At 33.8% G+C, this 20,912-nt stretch overlaps 2 protein-coding genes and 1 long non-coding RNA gene across 3 annotated transcripts; 2 read left to right on the top strand and 1 right to left on the bottom strand.

Moving 5' to 3' along the window:
- The first annotated feature begins 797 nt into the window (after positions 1-797).
- LOC116338939 (N-acetyltransferase 9-like protein) lies at positions 798-11,497 on the top strand. Its single transcript, XM_031764523.1, has 4 exons — positions 798-1,091; positions 1,203-1,247; positions 10,807-10,863; positions 10,928-11,497. Exons 1-4 carry the CDS (start codon positions 950-952, stop codon positions 11,326-11,328), a joined length of 645 nt encoding a protein of 214 aa, XP_031620383.1. The 5' UTR covers positions 798-949; the 3' UTR covers positions 11,329-11,497.
- A 726-nt stretch (positions 11,498-12,223) lies between these two features.
- On the top strand, positions 12,224-19,073 carry LOC116338938 (cyclin-dependent kinase 5 activator 1). The gene is made up of 5 exons (XM_031764522.1): positions 12,224-13,919; positions 15,809-15,946; positions 16,032-16,059; positions 16,126-16,303; positions 16,368-19,073. The coding sequence occupies exons 1-5, from the start codon at positions 13,059-13,061 to the stop codon at positions 16,534-16,536; spliced, it is 1,374 nt and encodes a 457-aa protein (XP_031620382.1). The 5' UTR covers positions 12,224-13,058; the 3' UTR covers positions 16,537-19,073.
- On the bottom strand, positions 17,936-19,555 carry LOC116338940. Its single transcript, XR_004200945.1, has 3 exons — positions 19,299-19,555; positions 18,259-18,434; positions 17,936-18,148 (listed from the first exon to the last, which is right to left on the bottom strand). It is a non-coding gene; the product is annotated as an uncharacterized LOC116338940 (long non-coding RNA).
- Positions 19,556-20,912: the final 1,357 nt, after the last annotated feature.

Here is a 20,912-nt window from a genome sequence, read left to right as displayed (position 1 = left end):
GTTGTATGCCATACGTTTTTTTCCACAAGGGGTGTTTGTTAGGATGTGTATTTGAATTGGTGACGTTGTTTGTGTATTGATTGGCCAAATGCTTGAGGCCATTGCCGAAATCTTTGTTGTACGATGGTAGTTTTTATTGATTTTCAAGCTTACTCACACCACTGTCTTGAATTCAACAATATCTGCACGATTTACGTCTTTTACGCTGAAATAAAAGATCTCTTTGTCTTTCTCAGACATCTTTCATGCGTAAGAATTTCTCATTCTTAAAGGTCCAATTTTTGGTAGTGTAGTATTGCAACACTTTCAAACCTTGTGAAATGCGCCGTTGAATACCAACCAAACTGAAAATACAACAATAATGTTTTAGTATCATTGCTATTTTTGTGTTAATGCACTTTATTCACATACAATGGCTTACTTCTCATTAAAACCAATAGAAAGTCGATTAGATAAGCCGGTAAATAGAGGAAGAAAATACCGTCAAGTGTTGAAAAATTCGGATCAAATCGATAGAAAATGCACGTATATCGAAAATAATATGAATTTTCAGCAAAATAATTGAAGCGTTGAATTGGAATTTACACTGCTGTAGTATTTATATCGTAATAAAATGTAAGATTGATTTGTTGACTTGGTATTTACAACGCCAAACGTGTTCTCGGTATGAATGAAGCGGCGTTTATGACATTTCGAAAATCAATGAAATGAACGTCAAATGTCATAAGGCTCGGTTCACATCAATAATACTATTTCAATATTTAGACATAAGACAATTTTTGCTTCAAAGAGTTTTTTGCTTCGGGAAGTGTCAATATCAATCGGTGATTCGGGAAGTTTCAATTTAAAACAGAATTTTATGCTCTCTAAATTGAAAGATATCATTTTTTTAAATCTGTAAAAACGTGAAATACTTAAGTTGTGATTAATAATTCTTTACTTATTTATAATGCGCGAAAACGCTGATATTAAAATCATCGGAGCAAATGTAATTTTGATTCCGTATGAAACAAAACATGTTCAGAAGTATCATAAATGGATGTGCGATCCAGAACTATTAAAGTTAACTGCATCCGAGCCATTGACATTAGGTTCGTATTTTTGTCTTGTTTGAAGAATTGAATCATTTTGAATAATCGTTTTATTTTATTAAAAGCATAATAAACTTATTTCAATTTCTAATCCAATCGTCAAATAAATAGATCAGGAATACGATATGCAAGAAACATGGAGACATGACGAAGATAGTATGTTTCATTTATATTATTATTTTGAATAAAATGTAACAATTTTTTTTCAGAATGTACACTAGAGTATTGCCCATACTAGTATCTGTAATTAAAAAATGGTATTTCTTTATTCAAATTAGGCAACATTCTATGTTATTTAATGGCATTTATACAACGCATCGATTGATGGTCACACTTCCCCTGCTTTCAAAATCGAATGATACTTACAATGAAAAAACGCTCCGTTTTCTGTTACACAGCCATCTCAACCAAATGAGAAATGACTTTTTTTGTGCATAACTAACCCACATATTCAGGAAAACAGTTACGTAACAAATGTTACTTTTGATGCCTTTTATTTTATTGTATGGTATTGTGATAATTAGTTGGCTGCTATTCGAACTTGGGCTCGGATATGTCCACGTCGTTATCGTCGTCGAAGGCGGCGGCATCGGCGTTAATTTGATTCCAATATCGGTTGATTGCAGCAGTTATTGAAAGTCCAAGCAATTTCCATTGTCCTGAACAATCGAAAAAATGAATATTTTTTTGCAATCATTCAATCACAATTGTGCATCAATATCCTTACCTTTCAGTAGAATTTTCTTAGCAGCCACGACGTCAAGATACCAATTCACAGAGCATTCAAGGTATAATTGCATTTTTTGTAGTAAGATTTTACTCTTGACATTAGCTCCTCTTCTATTTCAAATGCTCCGTCAAATGTGCGTTGTCGATATGTAGATGTATCTGCCTTGCCAAACTTGGCCGATTTTGGCTGGTTTTGGAATCGGCACATACATCTTGCATCTGTTTGAGATGTTCCCCATTCGTCGCATGTATGTTCGCTTCTTATATGCCTGCATCAGTTTACGTACACCCGGACACCGCATGTGTATTTTAATTCTTATCGGGCAATCAGGTGGTACTTCGCCATCAGCACCATGGAATAACAGAGTCGGTTCATTCTTTCTTTATCTTGTTCACAAATCCATCGATAATTTTGTTGCTTCTGATGTATTTGTCCAAGGCGAGTCTAGTGTACTTTGCAGTCGAGTAAGCTTCGATTCCATGTTTGGTCATCTTAACTCGATCCTTAATATAGTTCAGCCAGTGTGACCCTTTTGGTGATGGCATAATTGCGTACAGCTCACGATTCTCTCGATCTTGTCTTTCTTTCTCGATGAAATTGTTCGTAAATTGTTTCGCGTTTGCGTTTCGTACGTTTTGATGTGTCTCCCATTGGAACTACTTGGTCTTTTTTACAAAGTTGATCTGCATATAAATCAAAAAAAAAAGTTAGTAAATTCAAGCACAATGTGCATCATTGTATTTCCATATACAACAAATACTTCTTTGCAAGTATCAATTTCATGTATTGTTGTGGTTTAGTCTTTGATGGTTGCTCCGGCTTTGGCTCCATATTTGGCTTCAGCTTTGGTGTTTTTTTCGACTTCGGCTTCGGTAGTAAATTAATTTACAATTGTAAACTACAATGGAATGAAAAAAGAGAAAACAAATCAGTTAGAATGGATGCGAAAATAAAATGACTTATGAATTGAAATCAATATATAAATTAGAACTGTAAAATCCATGTTATCCATAGTTGATTTTAGTGTAAAAAAAATGTCTTACATCCGTAAGATGAACTTTTCCGCACTGTGATCCACAACATGCATTTATTACGTATCTTTTACCGTAAATATGAATTCATGAGAAAACTGATTTAAGTTTTGCGATTGAAAATAATTTTTGATAGACTTTTCAATGGAATCATAATCATGTGAAAATTTCCAGAGGTTATTTTTTTCACAAAAAGCTAAAGTTCTGAAAGTTTGAAGAAATTTCAATACAATTGAGTTATACCTTCCATACAAAATTTTCGTTTTTGAGCAAAAAATCCAAAATTTTGTTCGGTAGGTACCCGTTTGGATTATTGGATTAAAACGGGGAGTGTCCTATTTAAAATAAAGTTTTAATATAGTTACTCGTTGCTCAAGTTTCATAACTTATTGCAAGACGCCCGTGTGTGTATTGAATACACGAAAATAGTCTTTTATCCAAAAATGTTTCTGAGGCATGGATTTTCATCGCATGCCCGTATGAAAAAGGTTTGAATACATTCGGTGCATGAATCAAAGGGTAGGATCGCCAGCCCGTGAAATCAGCCCGTATAGTATCCAATACTGGACATCTATCTATGAGATGGGCAGTTTTTTCCACTTCTCCACCGCACAGTCTGCAGTCCGGGTCATCTCTGAGATTTAAATTTCTCATATGATAATTGACCCTGGCGTGTCCGGTCAGTAAACCAATAACCATCCGGAGGTCTTCCTTGGGTAATTTGGCTAATTCGACCGTGAGTTTTGAACATGTGAATTGAACGTGGTATCTTGTTTGCTCACATGAGAACGTACCCTGCCAATTTAGGCGGGATCTGTTGCTGAGCCAAGTAGCTAAATTGTTCTTGACTCGTGAATATTCAATTGTGGTTCTGGACCCTCTATTGCACGCCAATTTTGCCGCACTTCAATTTTGAAAAGATTTGTTAGGGCATCTTCATGCAAAACTCTAGGACATTATGCATTGAAATCTCTTCAAACTTTTGAAAAGTGTGTAGAATTATATTTGTATCGCAGAACTAATGTCATATTCACACACCAGACATGACACTTCACTCTATTAACCAAAGTCGCTCAAAATCTAATGGTTTCTATTCTTCGGCAGCCCCAACCATCCCGTGATATTTTGAATTACTTTTCTTGTTTGAAAGTTATCGTGTTAACAAATTTTTGCGTACAGGGTACAAGGTACAGGGTACGCACATACATTCGTACATCGAAAAAACGCTAGATTCGTGTTCCCTGGCCCCGAAAACACCCGGAAAACAAATTTTTGATGGGTGTTAATTTTTCGACCGATTCTAATACACACTAGGTATGTGCGGAAAAGTAATAAAATATCAAATGGAATACAGTAAATATTGATGACAATGTCACTTCGTTTGGAATTCGTGAAATTGGGTGATAAATTATCGTTCACTGATAATACGCTCGATTACAGTGTTGAATTAGGTAAAAAGTATTACGTATTTCGATGCCTGATTCATCTAACAATAATTACCTTTGTTGTGTTGTTCTTCGCTAGCACTTGACTTCTTCCACGCTATTGGCAAAAAAGCTGAAGTCACCATTGTTGATGCCTACGTTCATATGGCTGTTGCTTCTTTAATAAGATCAGCAACGAAATCAAATTGCAAATCATTGTAGCCTGTTTTTAGATCAGTTATTTTGTTGATAAGTGTTAAGCTGTAATTAACACAATGAATAAAAATGTAATTAACACAATGAATGACACACCGATAAAAAAATCGACCGATATACACAAGACGATAGTGGCAAACAATATGTACAAACATCTCTCACCTCTCTGAAATGCTTAGTCAACTTTACTTTTCAATTTCAGCCAATATTATTCACTATCGAGAAAAAAAATCTGCAAAAGTGCCGTAAAAATTAACTGAAATTCAAATAGAAATTGAATTAACAATTACAAATGAAATGCACCAAACCAAATACTCAAACTGATAAGTATATTCGAAATGCGTCTCACCTCTAATTTTTTTTTTATCCATTCTGATGCTCTCATTTGAAATTGACTTCTATTTATACCCACTATATGCTGACAAAGCAATCCAATATTCGGCAAATCTGTAGTTTCCTGATTTCACATTCACAAGCTAATTCAGATTTGCCAAAAATTGTAAAACGATCCATTCACTGTTATATTCAACTCTTTGATGCGTGCCATATTGAAATATTCTCGAACGCTTTAAAATTTCTCACTCTCCGACTCTTCTTTGCTTTTAATATTATCTTTTTTAAGAAATGATTGTTAAAATGGTTGCAACAATCAAAGACACAATTTTGGCAACATATTTCTTGATCAACAGAACTGAATCCAAATGTCACAATACACGCACTTTCTACTTTTTCTTACTCCACAATTCTTACTTCAAATATGTGTGTTCGAAAGTTAAAAAAACACGCTCCAAACTAATGCAGATTACAAAATCGATTCGTTAAATATCATATTACATTCAAGCTACAAACAATCAAAACCTACAATCAACATGTGTGCGAGCGTGGAACCAACACAAACTTGTCAACAAAATATAAATGTGTGATCTTTTTCGGTGTTGTTCAAAAAACAGTTTTGACACAAATCTGCTACGACCAAAAGCATCGAGTGTTTGATGCTGTGTGAATCGTATACGTTAATTCATAAAGCAATGTCGTCCTGTATGTGTTTATGAAATGCCGAATTGGCACTGTATGTTGAAATGCGAGAGTAAAATATTGGAACATAAATAAATAACGAAACCAATTCGTAGAATGTTTATTTCACGATACACATAAAATCGGTTACATTGTTCTTAAGCCTTAGCGTATATCCACAATGTGTCTTTTACTTTTCTGCACACCTAGTGTCGGAAAGGTATTGTATTAGGCCAAAAAATTAAAGTCACCCTAAAACATGTTTTCTATGCATATTTCATATAGACAACACGATTGAAGATGATTTTGGGGCATATTAATGTGCGTCGCTGTGTGTGATGTGTCCTGTGTCCAGTGGCGTGCAAAATTTGTTAACACGATAAGTCTTCTTCCAAAAACTAAATTCAAATTCTGACTTTGCAGGATGATTTGGGACTACTAGGAGACGTGCTGATTAGTTTTTGAGCAATATCTGTTGACCAGAGTAATTTTTTTGGGTCCGAATGGACACAATCCATACATTTTACTTTTTTGATCATTTTTCAACCATTTTGGTGACACGATGGTTTCGTGCTCAGACATGAAATTCAAAATCTGACTTTACGGGATGATTGGGCGTTACGAGGAATAGATTTGGTCAAATTTTCAACGACATTGATTGATCGATGTAAAACTTAGACTCTGAAGAGGCACTTATGAGAAAAATGCCTTAAAATGATATTCTTTCAATTTGAACGCTGAAAGACTGTGTAGTGGGTTTTTGGCACGAGAAACCCGAATCTGATGTTAGTTTTAAGATGCAATCAATTTTTCACAGACTTTTCATACAAAAATCGAAAAAAAAATTCATTTTTGTATGAAAGACTTGCCTTTGTGGTACTGTAATGATGTGAAACTTTGAACAGGCTATTTTTTGGATTGAAATTTCTTTAGACTTAGTATGGATATTTATTTTGATAAGAAAATAATATTCACAAGTTTTCACGGTAATTTAAGTTACTGCAACCATACATAGACCATCATTTCAGTTTATTCCCAAAATTTCGGTTCCATGCGGAAAAGTCAGCTTGCGTACGTAAGCCTCTTTATTTTTGGGCCGAATGGAGTACCCACATCCATACATTTTACTTTTCCGCACACCTAGTGTAGAAAAGGTATTGTATAAGTCACCCCAAAACATGTTTTCTATGCATATTTCATATAGACAACACGATTGGAGATGATTTTGGGGCATATTTATGTGCGTCGCTGTGTGTGATGTGTCCTGTGTCCTGTGACTCCTTTTTTTGTTACCGCGATAAGTCTTCTTCCAAAAACTCAATTCAAATTCTGACATTGCAGGATGATTTGGGACTACTAGGAGACGTGCTGATTAGTTTTTGAGCAATATCTGTTGACCAGAGTAATTTTTTTTGGTCCGAATGGAGTACCCACATCCATACATTTTTTGATTTTTTTTCAACCATTTTGGTGACACGATGGTTTCGTGCTCAGACATGAAATTTAAAATCTGACTTTACGGGATGATTGGGCACTACGAGGAATAGATCTGGTCAAATTTTCAACGACATTGATTGATCGATGTAAAACTTAGACTCTGAAGAGGCACTTATGAGAAAAATGCCTTAAAACGATATTCTTTCAATTTGAACGGTTTTTTGGCACGAGAAACCCGAATCTGATGTTAGTTTTAAGATGCAATCAATTTTTCACAGACTTTTCATACAAAAATCCACAAAAAATTTCCTTTTTGTATGTAAGACATGCCTTTGTGGTACCGTGGTAATGATGTGAAACTTTGAACAGGCTATTTTTTTTTTGATTGAAATTTATTTAAACTTGATGTGATTATTTATTTTGATAAGAAAATAATATTCACAAGTTCTCACGGTAATTTAGATTACTGCAACCATACATGAACCATAATTACAGTTTATTCCCAAAATTTCGGTTCCATGCGGAAGAGTTAGCTTGCGTACGTAAGCCTCTTTTTTTATTCATGAAATTATTATCGAAAAACTCGCATATTGCATTGAAAGTCCATTAGACATGTGACAATCAATACATATACTTACTCTTCTAAACTTCATCCGACAAAACCTGGTTCACTAAATCGTAAGCAGTTGCAAGTAATATATTATTACATTAATTTTTTAATTCAACATTTCAATCTTATTTCTATTCGTTTAGACGATTGGAATCCATATTGGATATGCAAGTCGTTCAACGGTGAAGTTGGGATGGAGATCACATCCAAACAGTTCACAATGTCCTACAAAAAGAAATCACACACAAATTTGTTATTAGCATGCTAGTATTACATGCATCATTTTCGATCACTTTCTAAATTTGAAGTTCAAATCGAATTCAATAAGCAATAACCTCGGTACATGATTAACTTTGCAGCCGAAATGTCTCGGTGCCAAATAGTTTTCAGTATTGCCACATATGGGAAACCGTCTTCATAGTCGTTGGGCATTTGTGAATCTTCTGTGAAATCCATGACATTTTCGTCACGAATATTGTCTGGGAGCTGAAAAACGCTGTAATCCGCATCGTATGCCGCGTTTTGTTGCCAGTTTTTTCGAAAACATTTCATCTTAGACACAAAACCAATGGATTCACAATCATTGCCTCTCGCACATCTCGTCGTTCTTATAACAGCTCTCGCTTGCTCTTCATGGTTTCAATTTTCGTCAGTAGCTGGCCAATCATCTGGCATACACCATACACACATCTTGAAACGATGGCTCAATGTTTCCACAGGGAATGGTCGAAAACAACGTGCGCACATTTTTGATGTTCTGTACTCGTTCACCATTTTAACCACATTTCCCTTCATTTTCTTGAAACTTTTTATCATTTTTCTATTGCCTGGACATCTTATGTTCTTTTTTATCTTTATCGGCGAGTTCGGCGATATTTGAGCTGCTCCCATGATGCATGGCTTGCGATTTGTCTATTGCGAAACAAGGATCAATTTAATTCAATTTTTAACCACATATGTACTATGTTCTTACCAGCATGGCAGCAATCTTATCGCATACACGATTTGATTCAATGTATTTATCGAATTGTTCGGTCGTGTAGCCGGGTATACTTTTCGGTCGTGTGTACTGCAATGGCTCTCTTCATAATTGTCAGACGATGAGTTATGTAATCTTTCCAGTTTTCTGACTTTGGATTCGGCATTCGCTCGTAACGAGTTCGGTTATTTCGATCATTCTGTTCAAATGCAACAAACTGACGCATCCATCATTTGGCTTTTGAGTTTCGCACTCCTTGTTTTGTCATATAGTGGTACTTTTTGCTACTTATTTTAAAATTCATCTGTAAGCGAAAAAGAAACAACATATTTGATAGAATAATTTATTACATGATAAAAATGGGATGCCTTTCTGAGAAATCACATACCTCTTTACCCGAGTCAATATGTCGTCGGACCGTAGCATTCCAGGTTTTCATTCCTGGTAACCATTTTGATTTGGTAACACCCAGTCTTCAGGAATTATATCGCGGTTGTCTTGCATCCAATTGTGATAACGATCTTGCTTGCATCTCAAGCCACATTGGCAACGATGAGAACTAATTTTCTTTTGTATCTTTTGCGATGTTGTCGTCAGCTGGTCCGCCAATGTCTCTTGCACAACTCAGCAAGCGATAGCACTTCTTCAATCTGTCAACATTATCACAGGTTGAATTGTAACGATAGATTGCCCAATTTACTGCATTTTTTATATCAATGTCATCAAAAACGTAGTCTGGATCAACATTGTCCCCGTTGAATTCCCAAACTTTCAAACTTAAAAACTCATTAAGACGTTTTTCATCATGTGTGGTGAGGTTGGTTATGACATATCGTGCGTACTGTTGATACTTGTACTTCTTATGGTTGCCAAAATAATTGTTGTTTGGCCATTTGAATCGATTGTCGCATTCCAATCCTTTGAATGTTTCTTTAAACCACGGATCCATGCTTTCTTCTTCTTTGTATGTATGGAGATTCTCGATTCGAGAACGGCATAAAAGCTTTCCTCAATTATGTGAATTCCATCACCTAAGAAAAAACAGTGAGAATTTTTTTATAAGATTTAGAAATAATATGCTGAAAAATTAACAAACAATTAAAAAAAAAACAATTTAATCATTACCATCGTCGAAAAATGTCCAATCATTCGTTCGTTTTGCCTTCTCATTTTCTTCTCTAATCTTTTCAAAAATACTAGGAGGAGAGACACCAAGAATAAATTCTGAATCCACTATATAAATTACTAATCCAGCTATTCCACTAATCCAAAAACACAAATGTGAAATCGAAACTATTTTTCCTATTCCATGCACTGTTTCCATCAAAAATGTTAATTCTGCTATTCCGCACTATTCCACTAAAGAAATGTCAAATGGATTTGAAGTGAAACAATTTTTGCTATTCCATGCACTGTTTCGCTATTCCACGCGAATCAATTCACAGGCGTTGCTATTTCATTGCAATTTCTCGAATCTTTACATTAAAAGTCTAATCCTATTCCACGTGTCTGCCCCCTAGCAAAAATAGTAATGAGGCTAGTTCGCACATTTTTGTGGATTCAATACTAATTTTTTCTATCCACGGAAACACTGTGTCATGATATTCTTCTTTAATAGCCGACCTCTTCTTGCAGAACCTTGCGATTTTTTGGCCTAGATCCGAAAATACGACCAGTTCCTTTTCTTTTTCGTCCCATTGTAAACGCAATCCAAACAATTGAAACTCACTTCAACAAAAATTCAACCTTTGTTCTAGATATGAAAAAAAAATCCAAGCATACAATGTGTAGTATTGTCATGATTTGAATCAGCTAAAGCAATCGACAGTAAATATTCTATGTTTGATGTAAGCAAAACTGAATTTGTTTTTTTTTTCGGTTGAGCGATGAATTTTGCAGTCGACATTTTGTAAATGTTCTGTTATTTCAAAAAAAAAAGAGAATCAAATGGAAAATTGACAACAAAAAACATCTCGATTTCGATCTCAACAATTGTGTGAATACAACAAAAATCAACGTTCGTCGGCACAAATAACAACTATTTCTGAAGAAAAAAAAAACACCAAGTATATTGATTCGATTGTGAATTTCGTTCGATTGTGAAATTGAATATGTCACACAACCAAACTGTGAACTGTCATCATCACACTGTCGCCACTGGTCCATACCGATCACAAATGCTTGTTTTTGAAATTGATACGTTGAGAAAGTCTTTATTGAAAAAAATGTATGCGTTTCATTTCTTTATACAATAAACAATTTTTTTTCTTTCAGAATGTACATTTTTGGTGTTAGAAAAAGAAATCTATGAGCGAACAACGGATGAAATAGGTTTGTGAAAATGGTCTAGGACAAAATGAATTAACTACTTACTAATTATTATTGTCATTTGCAGGTGCCTTAATCGGCGATACGAATTTATTCTTGAATCAAGATTATTTTTTATCTGACTTCGATAATGAATGTGCTCAGCAAGATTTAAACAACGAAACAATCATCGCAGAGGCAGAAATAATGATTGCTGAGCCGGAAGCACGTGGAAAAGGCCTCGGAAATGAAGCTATACTTCTCATGCTAAAATATGGACAATCTGAACTTGGCGTTCAAGAATTCGTTTCAAAAATCGGATATGAAAATATTGCCAGTCAAAATCTATTCACGAAACTTAAGTTTGAAGAACAATCTCGCTCTGACGTTTTTCAGGAAGTCGCATTCAAACGAACTGTAGATGAAAACTGGATTGAATGGCTTAATCAAGAAATCAAGACCTACAAAATTGAAAATTATTCAAGATAAACTGTGACCATTTTGTTTTTTTACGTATTTTTGCATTTTATATTGTACACAATTTTAATAAATGATAAATTCGGTTTTTTGAAGCAAACATTGTAAGATGTCATCTTTTCAGAGTGGAAAGAAAAACTAAACATAAACAGAAATAAACGTCAGAAAAGAATTAGGATAACTGCACATTTTCAATTATTTAATATGCGTCGTTGGCTATTGATTTCTTCGCAAATGCTTCATAAAATTAAGCATAAAGAATGTATTTTGTGAACCAAACCAAATACATTTTTAATACTGCCATTAATTCAACCATATGGTATTAAAATGGGAAAAAAAGTCTTGGAAATGGTAGTACCACTTTTTTTGGTAAATATGATGAAACCGATACGTATTTGTTCCATAAAAGAAAATAATAAATAAACTATAATAAATGACTATAGTATATAAATAATTTGTCCTGTGTCTCTTATTTATCATGCTCAAGCAGTTAAGCTGTGTCTATTTCATTTAAAATATTTCCCATTTGAACCCCTTGTCGCTTTGTCGTACATTGTTGATGCTGCTTTAGTTTGTGAATGTCTTTGTTTTTTTGCATTAACGTCATATGTTCGTCCATGTTTGAGTCTTCAGGAGGTTCTACTTCTATTTTCTCATTTACATATCGTCTCCCGATATCAAACAGTGGTAAATGGAATAGGGTTGACGACAGTCCACACAAGATAGTAATTCATATTTGTTCGAATGGTTTCGTGCCATATTCGTAATTTTTTAACGGCGCAGGCGCAGGAAAACAAATCGATCCATACAATGCCCACCACCAGAATAATTTCACATGAATCCAAATTATATTAACGTTGCGCTCTATAGAAGAGAAAGGAAGACATGAAAAATTCCATAAGCGTTTTCACCAATACAATCACAGCTTTGTATGTATTTATGATGGAACAATCTTCGCACCCTCGTTTACAACACGTACATAGTTCGCACTGTGCTTGTTGTGCACTAGCTCCGATTGAACTCGATACCAATAGCGAGACGAATCAGAGAAATTATTTTTCTCATCATATTTTCATCGAGTCCTGAAAATAAAATATTTTTAAATATGTTTTGATCAATTCAAAACGCAACAAAAGTGTATATTGTCTGGGCAACAAAACAAATTTGAATATCCTGATGCACACATTGTGTATGCAGACAAATTTGCGCCTGAATGTGTGTTTTCAGTAGCGAAGACCCCCAAATAATAATGGTGGATGTTTTTCCAGTTGAAAAGTGAAAAAACTAAAGATTTGAAACAAATTAGAAAAATCGAAAAAGATAGATTAGAGCTAAATTAAATTAGTGAAGTGATGAATTTAAATGGGGTCGCAGCTTTTGGATTTGTGCAGTTTTAGTTGGAACAACAGGAGAACTGAAAAGTTTCTGATTTTCAAGTTTTGTAAAATCCATTTTTATGCGCAATAGATTTGGGAAAAAAGCAGTTTTTTCCATCAATTCGGGAAATAAAGTGTTTTGAATTTCGCTATTGATTGTGCACATATATTAATTAATTTAACTTTTAAAACTTAAAATATTGAAGAAAAAAATCAACGTTTGCGAGAGAATTAAATGGCAATTTGGATTGCTGTGTGCCTAAATCGTAATTTTTTTTTACATATATACTCTCACGAGATTTGTACGACTCACCATTCGATATAAAATTTAAAAAAGTAGATTTAAAAATCATTTGTAACAGGAAAATGGGTACTGTATTAAGCTTTAGTCCTCGCGAACGGCGACCTGTTTATTCGACATACCACAATCATGGCACACTTAGTTCAGCTGGTTCGGCCGACTATCCCCCGTTGAATAACTACTCATACGAGCAGCTAAACAATGTAAAAAATCGGGAAAACAGCAAATCGTCACTGTGTCAAGTGCCTAACAACAGTGGGAACATAATGTTGAGTCAAACTCAAAACAACCATCATTCTCACCTTCATACACACACCATTCATAATGGAAATAGCTCGAACCTAGCTCCCAGGGCAGGAAATAATAACAACAACAACAGTAATCTCACCAGTAACGTCACGAATAACAACATAACTAACAATAATAGCATTAACAATAATAACAATAATGCCGATCGAAATGACACGGCTCGAATCCTATCCGAGAAGAATGCACTAGAGAAAAATCTGAAAAAGCATTCGTTGTTCATCAATGCTTTGTCTTGGAAGCGATTGGCTGCCTCGCACAGTAAAAAGAAATTGGACAACAATAAAAATAAATCCGCTAATTTACCCACAGCCATATTTCGACCACCACTGGTCGATGCTGTTCACCCATTGGCCATCGATAAAAACAAAAACATTCAACAACAAAATCATCATCAATATTTTACACCAGGCGCGCCAAATACAAAAGCCTTATTGGCACTAGATCTCGTTCGAGCTAACAATACAAATAATGCTCAACAACATTTGGAAAAACTAACAACCAAACTACCACTGTCAATTCCACTGCAAACAGCATTCACACATTCACAACAACAACATCAGACATTGCTTCAACAAGCACAGCAACAAACTCATGTGCCCAGAAAAACAGTTATTCAGGTAAAGATTTTTTTTTTGTATTCAATTCATAAACTATTTAGGCATGATAACATGAAAATCCACCTAAATTGAGACTTTACGCATAGAAAAATATTGATTTTTTTATTCTTCGTTGGTGGATTCAGTTATATGGAAAAAATTCACATGTAATGTAAATTTAAATTCACTTATTGTAAAGACATTTTGCCGAAATTACCTCGTTCTTGTAAAAACTATTTTTGGAATACCATACAATAAAAATAGCTCAACATTTCATTTGTTCAAGTTCACTGGCAATTTTATGAATATTGTCAAAAATCGACACGAGTCGTATTCAATGAGAATTTAATGTCAACTTTTCCTAAACCAACATCTACACAAATAACAACATCAACTAGATATTAATGTTTAAAGCGAATAAATTTGTGCAATAAATTATTTGTTTGCTTATTTTTTGGTATGACAAATATATTTAAAAATGTCCGCATAAAAACTGCTATTATCCTCGAAAATGTATTCCAATGAAGTCAGTGGAAACTGAAAATGATAAAATGGAGTTTATTGAGCGCAAGCAAACGCGAGAAAGTTTTTCAATCTTATAAAGACCATCAACTTCTAATGGTGTATGCGTGAATGTAGCAAAAAACTAATATTTTGCGTGTTCAACAGTCGGTTGAAATTATGCCATCACTAAGTGTCACACTGAGCCATAAAAAAACATTCCCAATCTCATAAAATCGAAAGCGAAAACTTAATGTCATTATTTCGGAATTAAATTACGATTTATTTTATTCAAACGGCACACTAATTCCATTTCAATTATGTGGAATTATACGAAACAGTTAACTTCATACATAAAGTTGTTAAATTGGGTCAATGTATCATTAAAATTTATAATAATTTTTATGTGTATCCACTTTGTCAACTTAAATATTTTGTTTTATTTCATTTGTCTGAAATATTGACAAAAGGATTTTGCTAATGGCTTTTCTTTACGTGTTGTTTATATGCCGTACATGAAATTTTTTTTCTTGGTGGTTTCAAGAACCACACCTATCTATAGATATAGTTGATAAAAGATGTCCGATTTTTAAATTGAAATTGGTTTCATTTTGATATAAAGTCCAGACTGATTGCATCACCCTATACAAAATGTGCGGTTTTCGATATTTTGAAATGAGCTTAAAACCACAGCAATGAAACGACAACGTATTTTTAATGTCAAAATTTTGAGTCAGAATGGTGTAGACATTAGTGATAGTATTTTAAAACATATTTCGTAAGTCATTTTCATCCGGTGGGCGCTGATGAAGAACTTTTTGTATGGAAATATTTGTTGAAAATTCAACAATACGCGACCTATTAAAGACAATAAAGATTTTCGTTACTACTGCTGTCTTGACACAGCTCTAGCGAACTATATAGCTATATTGCAAACGTATTAGTACTGACGCCGATTCTGTGTATGCGTGTGTGTTGTAAATTTTGCACAAGCAGCTACGGTTGACGACTGAGTGCAGAATTTTCAATACAAACGGACACACAAAATCAGAGTCAGTGTGTTCTTTAGTAACAAAAATCTTTATGTATTTTAATAGATGTCGTATTCGTTGAATCTTCAACAAAAAATCTTCGATACCAGCGCCCACCGTTTTCATCGTATGTTTGCAAATTCGATCTAGTTCACATTGACGGTTGCAAATATTCTTCAAATCATTTATTGACATGGACTGTGTGTTTCTTCTGTACGTTATAATGGACAAGTATAGAAACATGGCATCATTCAAATAAATTTAAAAATCCCATCACCATTGTCGTCACCATCTAGCTCTTTAGTAGGGATTTCATTGCCTTGCCTAAACAATCTACCTAACTAACTAGTGTATATTCTTGTCTAAATCTAAAAATAGGCTTCAACTTCTGAGCTATTAAAATGTCTGGGCATGTTTTTGCATGATCGTTGCCGAAAATTGAGAGATTTTCAAGCAGGTGATGCAGTTATGTGGCTACGAGCAGTTGATCGTAGCCTTTTATTGCAAGGATGGCAGGTAATTAATATAGCTGTATGATTTCTTTATGTCAAATTCACACATTATTTTCTTCTCTTTTATTAAAATGTACCATATAATTCAGGATGTGGCATTCATTAATCCAGCAAATGGTAGATACATCTGATTATGTCAAATATTCAATTATCTAATAATAGCATTTTTGGATTAATTTATAGTTGTGTTCGTTTACATGTTGGTTCGAGAATTGGTCGACGGTGAAGAAACCAAAGAGTCTGAATTACAAGCATCCGTTTTAACATGTTTGTATTTGTCATATTCATACATGGGCAATGAAATCAGTTATCCACTAAAACCATTTTTGGTTGAAGATTCAAAGGATAAATTTTGGGACAGGTATTCAGAAATTGTTTTATTTTTTTCGCGCAATTTTATGATGCACATTTAATTTGTTTGGTAGATGTCTTTTGATTGTGAATCGTCTTAGTGGTAACATGTTACGAATCAATGCGGAACCAGGATTTTTCACAGAAATATTTACCGAGCTTAAGGCATGTGGCGTACTGAACCAAGCTAATCAAAATAATTTGAACAATATATCGAATGGCATCAACTGTGGACCCGCTTGACGTAATTACAACAACAGCAATGGCAGTGGCAGACATCCAAGAGAAGTAGTTGTTCGATTATCTATTGCCGGTCAACAACAAAAATATCAACATCAAACGACGTTACAGGAAATCACCAGCATTGTCTAAATTTATTGCGTTCTGATAGAAACGAACAGACACATAATGGTTATAGTACTAAGGCACCTAAAAAACTAAAAGCATTTCAGTGTTTGAACATTTGATTTGTAAAATTTATAACACAATTTAAAGGAACATTGAAAAAATGGAGAAATAAAAATTAAAATAAGGAGAAAACATGAAAAAATATTATAACATATGAAGATAGTGTTCAAAAACTTTGATGACAACAAAACAATGCTACGGATTCCTTTGACGAAATACTTAAATGTCTTGAAAAATATATATAAAGACATTTATTATGTAAAAGGAATTTTAGCAATTTATCTTTCGAATTATGCATACATGCATTTGTGCATACATGCACGAATGTCGGTTCATTAATCTGTTTTTTTTGTCAAACGTTGAATCAAATTCATTGAAGATGAATTCTACTAATTTTCTTAAAATTATACTTCTGAATTCATTCAATTTTTCTATAGATCCGGAAACTAAACGAAATTTGAAATATATTCGAAAACAGTATATACTGTTAAATCTGTCTTCCAATCAGGACATTAAATTTTTCTGAATGAATCTTAAGTTTTAGCAGCTTTTTCATTGAAAAAACGTTCCGCATACACATCACAATAGACGCGTACTGTCGAAATGAATAATGGCCAAATTTTTAATAATATTTTGGCGCCAAAAGTTTTCACTGAAAATCTCTTCTCCTTTACCTCTTCGAAACAAAAATCACCATTTCTGGCTTAAAAGAGCAAATGCTTCACAAAATTAATTTGCCAAGAAAATTATATCATTATGTCCATGTTATATTCACAAGTTTGCAAAACTTATAACTTTTAAGTTTAGTAGTTAAAGTGTATCTCAATGTGTAACCACATTGTATCCATCCATCAAACCAGAAATATTTTATTTATTTATTTGAATTATTATTAAAGTCTTTTTGAAAAGCATATATTATTAACTAGTTAACTGTAAATTATTTGAAGTTTACCAATTATTTGCATTAAGTTTTCAAACAAAAAATATCAGTACACTACATGAGAAATATTCTTAGTTGCCATGAAAATTAGAAAATTTCTTTCGCATTCTTTGTTCATGTTAATACACTGATAATAAAATCTCTGCACTTCAGTGGAATATCTAGTAACTCGCAAGAACAATGAAGTGGATGTGTGTAAATAAAATAACATATTCATTTGTCAAAGCACGCGTTAAACAAACACGCTTGAAACACAATATAAATTGATGTGCAATACAACTGTAAAATAGTAAAATACAGCTAAATAGTTGGCTGGGCTCATGTGCAATAATTGACTTCTTAATTTATTTCGTTTTGCTATCATCTCCACTAATTTGCAAGTACTTAAAAGTATTAAGATTCATTATTTAACCCTCCTTCAGCGATGCCATCAATTAATTTCCCAGAGAACATTTTTCAACGCGAAATCATCCATCATCAAGCACAAGTTTACGGTTAATTGTGTGGCTGGATTTGAGTGTAGTTTAAATTCAAAGTCGAAGAGACAAAAATCGGTTTGAATGTGTATTAGTATGAATCAACATCACTATACTATTCAACTCAAAATCGATACTCACCTACGTCATCAATTATATCCACCTCATATAGTCACAAACTATATTATTCGTACAGCGGCATAACATGGTTATTATGGTTTTCGTTTTATATTATCGATTTAGATTTTGAGGCTGCTGTTGCTGCTTGTCAGTTTCCATTGTTCGAATTGATCGCATTGGGTGGATTCTCTGCGGCTCTTTTCAATGAATCAGGCAATGGTATGCCAAACAAGAAGTAGAAAACGAGGATCACTTACGTTGTATATTGACAATGTTTTTGAACGCGGCTCGATTTAAGAAGCGCCATCTCTGTCACGCCAGGTTCTCATATATTTTTTTCTTGCAAATAAAATAGCAAAATTGTATAAATTGAATAAGTTTTGCAATAATAATAACGAAAATAATTAATCAACCACTATGAGTCCCTGTATATTAATATAGGCGGGAAAAAAGTCGCAGAATAATGCGTCATCTGTTGACGTGGTTATCAATGTATGTAATTACAAAGACAGAATTGTTGGATTCTGTCTTGACTAAATTTTGATATCGGTTGTTTTCAACCACAATTCGCACACATTACCAGATGGCGTTTTTACAACATGAAATCTCTCAGTCATGATGGTTGTAATTAATAGAATTTATAATAAATAATTAAAAAAAAAACACACACACAAATATTTCATATTATATGATATGTAGCTTTACCTTGTAGACCATGTAGAGATGGTTACGTGTAGAAAATATGTATTTGTCAAACATTCATACCTGTCAAAAGAAACAACGTAAACAACACGAATTGAAGCTATTCTGGTGAATCATATAATATAAAATATTTGTGTGTTTTTTCAATTTTTTTTATTTATTATAAATTCTATTAATTATGCAAAACTTATTCAATTTATACAATTTTGTAATTTTATTTGCAAGAAAAAAATATATGAGAACCTGGCGTGATAGAGATGGCGCTTCTTAAATCGAGTCGCATTGAAAGCCGACTATAAGTGATACTCGGTAGAAAATATTAAATAATGAACAAACTCTAGTTACAATAAATTTAATACCTTTGAATAGAATGTTCTTCGCTGCAACAATATCGCTGTCCCAAACAACTGTCCCTACTTGTGTTTCAAATAGTGGACCAACTGCCACCAATTCAGCATTCTCGAGATTTACTGACCAATTTTTGTAGATAACATTTATCTTTGATACTAAATGCTCCATATCCATATATGAATCGTTGCGGAGAAAAAGTAGCTCTTATTTTTCTCCAAATAATACTGCAACATGAAGTTTTTTTCACACGGTATAAAAAACTTTATGTTGCAGTATTATTTGGAGAAAAATAAGAGCTACTTTTTCTCCGCAACGATTCATATGTTGATTTGATTGTGCTGCAACTTGATTCGCTTCATTGACCACCAAATCCAATCAAATCGTTGATGATTCTTCGATCTTGTCCGAGTATACGTTTGCCAAACGTAGTAATGATTATTTCCGGTAAAACAACAATCCATTTTGGCTTACAATCGTAGCACACTTTGATGATCCCCATTCATATATCATTTTAAGCATTGAATGGCCAGGTTTCTTCACACTTGCCAATTTTTTCGCTTTCTTATGTTGCGTCGCACTAGAGCCATAAATGTTTTGTCATTCGAATCACATACTTCTTTCCATCGGTCGGCAATGGATCCACATTTTCGTTGGGCAATTTCATGCACTTGCCATCTTCGTCACAACCGCTCATTCATCAAAGTTTTCATCGTTTCTTTTCTATTCTGATTATTACCCGTTAAATCAACTTTCTTCATGTCACACATCCATGCTGTTATAATGACGACCAAAGGCACCATTGTTATCGTACATTTGTAGACAAATTTGAATGCCTGCCTTAATTTTGTATAAAACTAAAAATGACTCTAACGATGCTATTTTGGTCATCATAAAACTGCGTGGGCACAGTGGCTACTACGACTACTACGGAACTATTCGATCACTGTAGATACGCTGCATAAGCTGTGATCAGTGTCTTAACCATCGTCCAACATTGTATGTAGTCATAAGTTTCTATGTCCACCGTGCTTGAGAGGGCACGCTTAGCACTTGGTCCCATGCGTGTTTGCATAACGAATCTCATAATAAAGATTATGGCAAAAATCATATTGTAGCAAACAGTCAACGATATCTTTGAAGAAAAACCTGATTAACAGAAATCCGAATGATAAGAATCCCAAGACTGCGTTGATACATTCTTTCTGTCACGTATGCACACAATGGTTACACAATGGTCTTCAGCGACAATTAAGAAATTGTCATTAGCCATTAGGCAACGTGTTTTTTCTTCTCTTCTTTTTCTTCGTTGGCATACTCATTACACAAATTCTTTCTCTTCATTTTGGACTTTGAAGAAAACAAATCAAACGATTTAAGCTTTCAAAACACCTTACCAACACATCTCACAATTACCACAAAAACGCAAAAATTTTGCTTAAAAATGAAATATCGACGTTATCGAAAACTATGAGAATAAGTTATGCACTAAAATGAATGTGACACAAAAAAAACGATATCGTTGCTTCTTTGAAATCACAGCCTCTTCTGATGCGTCGCAATATGTCAGAGCTTGTCGCTGTCTAAAATCAGTATTACAGCATGGCAAAATATATATAACAGCA

This window comes from Contarinia nasturtii, unplaced genomic scaffold (genome assembly GCF_009176525.2).
Source record: "Contarinia nasturtii isolate CC-2019 unplaced genomic scaffold, AAFC_CNas_1.1 Cnas_scaffold_447, whole genome shotgun sequence".
In the NCBI taxonomy this organism is placed as follows: Eukaryota; Metazoa; Arthropoda; class Insecta; order Diptera; family Cecidomyiidae; genus Contarinia; species Contarinia nasturtii.
The sequence above is the reverse complement of the archived record's forward strand: the minus strand, read 5'-3'. Positions and strand labels throughout refer to the sequence as shown.

Bases quoted from the DNA above. Each gene is read 5' to 3' on its own strand.
- LOC116338938 (XM_031764522.1), top strand. From the start codon at position 13,059: ATGGGTACTGTATTAAGCTTTAGTCCTCGCGAACGGCGACCTGTTTAT. The intron at 15,947-16,031 runs GTAATTAATATA...CATATAATTCAG, and splicing joins TTTTATTGCAAGGATGGCAG to GATGTGGCATTCATTAATCC. The intron at 16,060-16,125 runs GTAGATACATCT...ATTAATTTATAG, and splicing joins ATTCATTAATCCAGCAAATG to TTGTGTTCGTTTACATGTTG.
- LOC116338939 (XM_031764523.1), top strand. From the start codon at position 950: ATGCGCGAAAACGCTGATATTAAAATCATCGGAGCAAATGTAATTTTG. The intron at 1,092-1,202 runs GTTCGTATTTTT...TCAAATAAATAG, and splicing joins ATCCGAGCCATTGACATTAG to ATCAGGAATACGATATGCAA. The intron at 10,864-10,927 runs GTTTGTGAAAAT...TGTCATTTGCAG, and splicing joins GCGAACAACGGATGAAATAG to GTGCCTTAATCGGCGATACG.